This window comes from Phaethon lepturus, unplaced genomic scaffold (assembly GCF_000687285.1).
Source record: "Phaethon lepturus isolate BGI_N335 unplaced genomic scaffold, ASM68728v1 scaffold3872, whole genome shotgun sequence".
NCBI classification, from domain to species: Eukaryota; Metazoa; Chordata; class Aves; order Phaethontiformes; family Phaethontidae; genus Phaethon; species Phaethon lepturus.
The window spans coordinates 6,885-9,981 of NW_010522434.1; the positions used below are offsets into that span (position 1 = coordinate 6,885).

Genomic DNA, 3,097 nt, shown 5'->3' on the forward strand with positions numbered 1-3,097 from the left:
CATGAAATAAATCTGAAATAAGAATATGATTATTGAAGCTTTGACTTGGAGACAATGTCATAGGCTGTTTGGGATTAAGCACCTTACTCTGAAGGTATTAGACCTGAGCTTTCAGACAGAGATTGGTAGTTACGTATTCATGGTGCCTGTTCAGAAGGAAATCTGGACCACCATGGACTATGTAGGATTAAAATCTTTTAATTGTAAAAAGAGGGGGGATCTTAGCTAGACCAGGCAACGGCAGTCTTAATTCTGAGTCAGTTGGGTTTTTGCCTTCAATTGCATGCAATCTGTGTGAACTCAGTTATATCAACCCCTATTTCAGAGGGCACAGTGGCTCAGAGCCACTGTGAAATATGATCATTAGAAAATACATATCTTTTGACTTGTTGGGAAGATGTGTTGCCTACTTGGAGCAAAAGGTTGGGTTATTTTCTTCTCAGTGGGATTATGAAAATGTTGAGGGATTCATCTTAATACCCTTGGGGAGCTTTCAGAGGACAAATGGTTTTGTAACAAATAGGAGACAGTTACAGCTTTTCAGAAGTTGCCTGCTAGTATTTTAGTTCAAAATTGTAGGTTTTGCCCTTTTTAACTTTATGTGGCACGGTTTAATCCGGTTTAATAGTGCTGGCGTGGAAGAGGAGTTTGAGTGGCTTAGGGAGGCAGTTCTTGTATAAAACCTGCACAGACGTTAATTTACTTTCTCATGCAGAGGTACAATCGTGTAGAATTAATCTTTTGGTGCCTAAAAGGAATCACGCTTTCTTGTAACTGTTCTCTGCTGCATATCAGACGAGTTTCCAGGCTTCACTGAGCAGTCCAACCAGGTTCTCGGTGAGATCTTACAGTAGCAGGAGAAATGCCATCAATATGCGTGAGCCAAGTGAGGGAACCTTTTCCTGTGTAGTCCGTGGAGAGCTGCTGACAAATCCCTTTCTCATTTATGACTGGGGGGACTTCAGCAGGCAGAGGTATCTTAATAGATTTCCCACAGCCCTACCTTTCTGCTCCACTGAAACAAAATGCTCATGTCCTTAACCCAACCAGAAATGTACCTGGGTTTGTGAAAATCCTCCATCTTATCAAGAAGCCCTCTACGAACACTCCCGTGTCCCTCTCCAAACACATCTGTATAACCGTCACTCGCTGGCCTTTTACACTGCTGACAAGCTTGTTTGTTTTTATCCTGTTGTAGGAGGACAGTGACCCTCCGGTGAATGAAAGTTTAAGCATAGAAAACACCCTATGGGCTAGCACAGTGATTGCATCAGGTAAGATGGAGGCATGTGTAATTTATTTTTTTCTAAAGGGAATATGTTAACAATTTTTAAAGGTCTTTTTGTAATGGAATAATAATCTCTGTCAGTTGGAGAAATTAGCAGTTGGAATGAGGTTTCCCACTTGTCTTGACACCTCTGGGGAGCTAGGCTGATGTCTAATTGCCTCTTGGACATTCCTAGATGAGAAAGAATTGGAGTGGCCTTTGGGCACTTCTTTAGCATCTAGGACCAGAATAGCACTTAATTGCTCTCTGCATTGACATCCTAATCTGTAACAGAAATGGTGTCAAATAGATTCTGGTAACAGAAGCTAAGATGAAAGATTTCCAGGTAAGTGCTTCCATTGAGTTAGTCATATATACTTTCAAAAAGGAAAAAAATAAATTCTTTGACAGATTTTGGTTTATATGTACGATAAGCTCCCAAGGCCTGAGATTAATCAATGCCTTCTTGTAGAGGCTTGTCAAAGTAAAAGCCTTGTTCCTCTCCTGTCCAGCACGCTTGCAAGGGACTGTGGTGGTAGCTGGAGGAGAGTGAAATTCTGTTCTGAAATTAAAGTTGTTGAATGGAGAGACTTCACAGTGCAATACCTAGGTGTAGATAGAATTAATAATAATGGGAAGGAACATGAACTTCAGAAGACATTTTCTGAAGCACTGAAAAGATTTTGATTTGCCCTTTTAAAAGCAGAAAACAGTGAATAAGTTTTATTTCTGTATGTTTCTACTTAATCTTGCTCTGGCTCGTTTTTGAAATGTATTAGTGTTGTCACAGTGCTGTGACCAAGGGATCGTAAAGAACTAGTTGTCCAAATACAACTTAATCAAGTAAATGATGTTTATAGATTAGTGATTGCCATGGAGTAGGTAATCTACCTTTCTCCCCTCCGAGTGTAGACACATGTAGTCAGCCTGGCAGCTTCACATACCCATCAGGCTGCTCAATACATGAGTCTCGACTCATCCTGCTTTTGAACAAAATAGGTAGAGAAACGGGAGGATATTTTTCCTGTGTTTCTGTCCTGTATGGCTACTCTCCCCACAGCACCCTTTCCCAGGGGAGGCTTTCTTGCCTCTTGTATCAAAACTTTAATTTGTACCAGCTCTTGAACTGGTGCAGATCTCACGCTGCCATAGCTGAGCCTAAGACGGGGCTGGGTCTGTTGCAATGAATAGTCCAGGGAGGCCCTCTCCTGCTCTCAGCATGCTCACAGCCAGTGCCCGCTGAGGGTGAAAGCTCTTCTGCAGCTGTGTGTAGTATACCCATGGGTACAGACGTTTTTCCCCAAAGGAGGGCACAGCGCACGCTCTGCTCCACCTGATCACTGCTTCAGTGCTGTTTGGAAGTCCTGCGTGGTCTTGGTGTCTGTATCAAGGTGTGAAACAACCTCCTCACTGCCCAAGTGAACTTACTGTTTGAATCTAATCCTCCTTTCTGAATATGTTATTTGTAGATAGACATATTTGAGTTCAGTTAATAGGAATAACATATGCAAATATTTTAACCATTTCAAGTGGTTTATGCAATGAAGTCTGTTTTGAATGGTCATGAAACAACTAGAAACACTTTTTATACACACCAGTGTGCCTTCAAGCTGTTTTCTAGCCCTGACAGGTTTTTCCTTTCATTTTGACTGACTTGATCAATATAATAGTTGCTTTTGTTTCTCCTATGGCAATAATAAATAGCATGTTGTAGGTTATTTCTGTTAGGAAGAAATGGGGATATTATTTTTCTTCCTCTGTAAGTGACAGCTGTCAAGTTGTGGTGATGCCGTCTCAGTGGGGCAGCCTGTCGTTGTAAGATGAAGCAGA

General features: G+C 41.5%; 1 protein-coding gene across 1 annotated transcript in view; it reads left to right on the forward strand.

Annotated features, from left to right (window-relative positions):
• ATP9A (ATPase, class II, type 9A) overlaps positions 1-3,097 on the forward strand; it is a gene marked incomplete at its 5' end in the record, with an annotated part of 38,060 nt that overhangs the window by 3,178 nt on the left and 31,785 nt on the right. Inside the window, one exon of the mRNA XM_010281801.1 lies at positions 1,199-1,274. Within this exon, the coding sequence (XP_010280103.1) occupies positions 1,199-1,274 (76 nt within the window). The remainder of the gene's footprint in view (positions 1-1,198; positions 1,275-3,097) is intronic.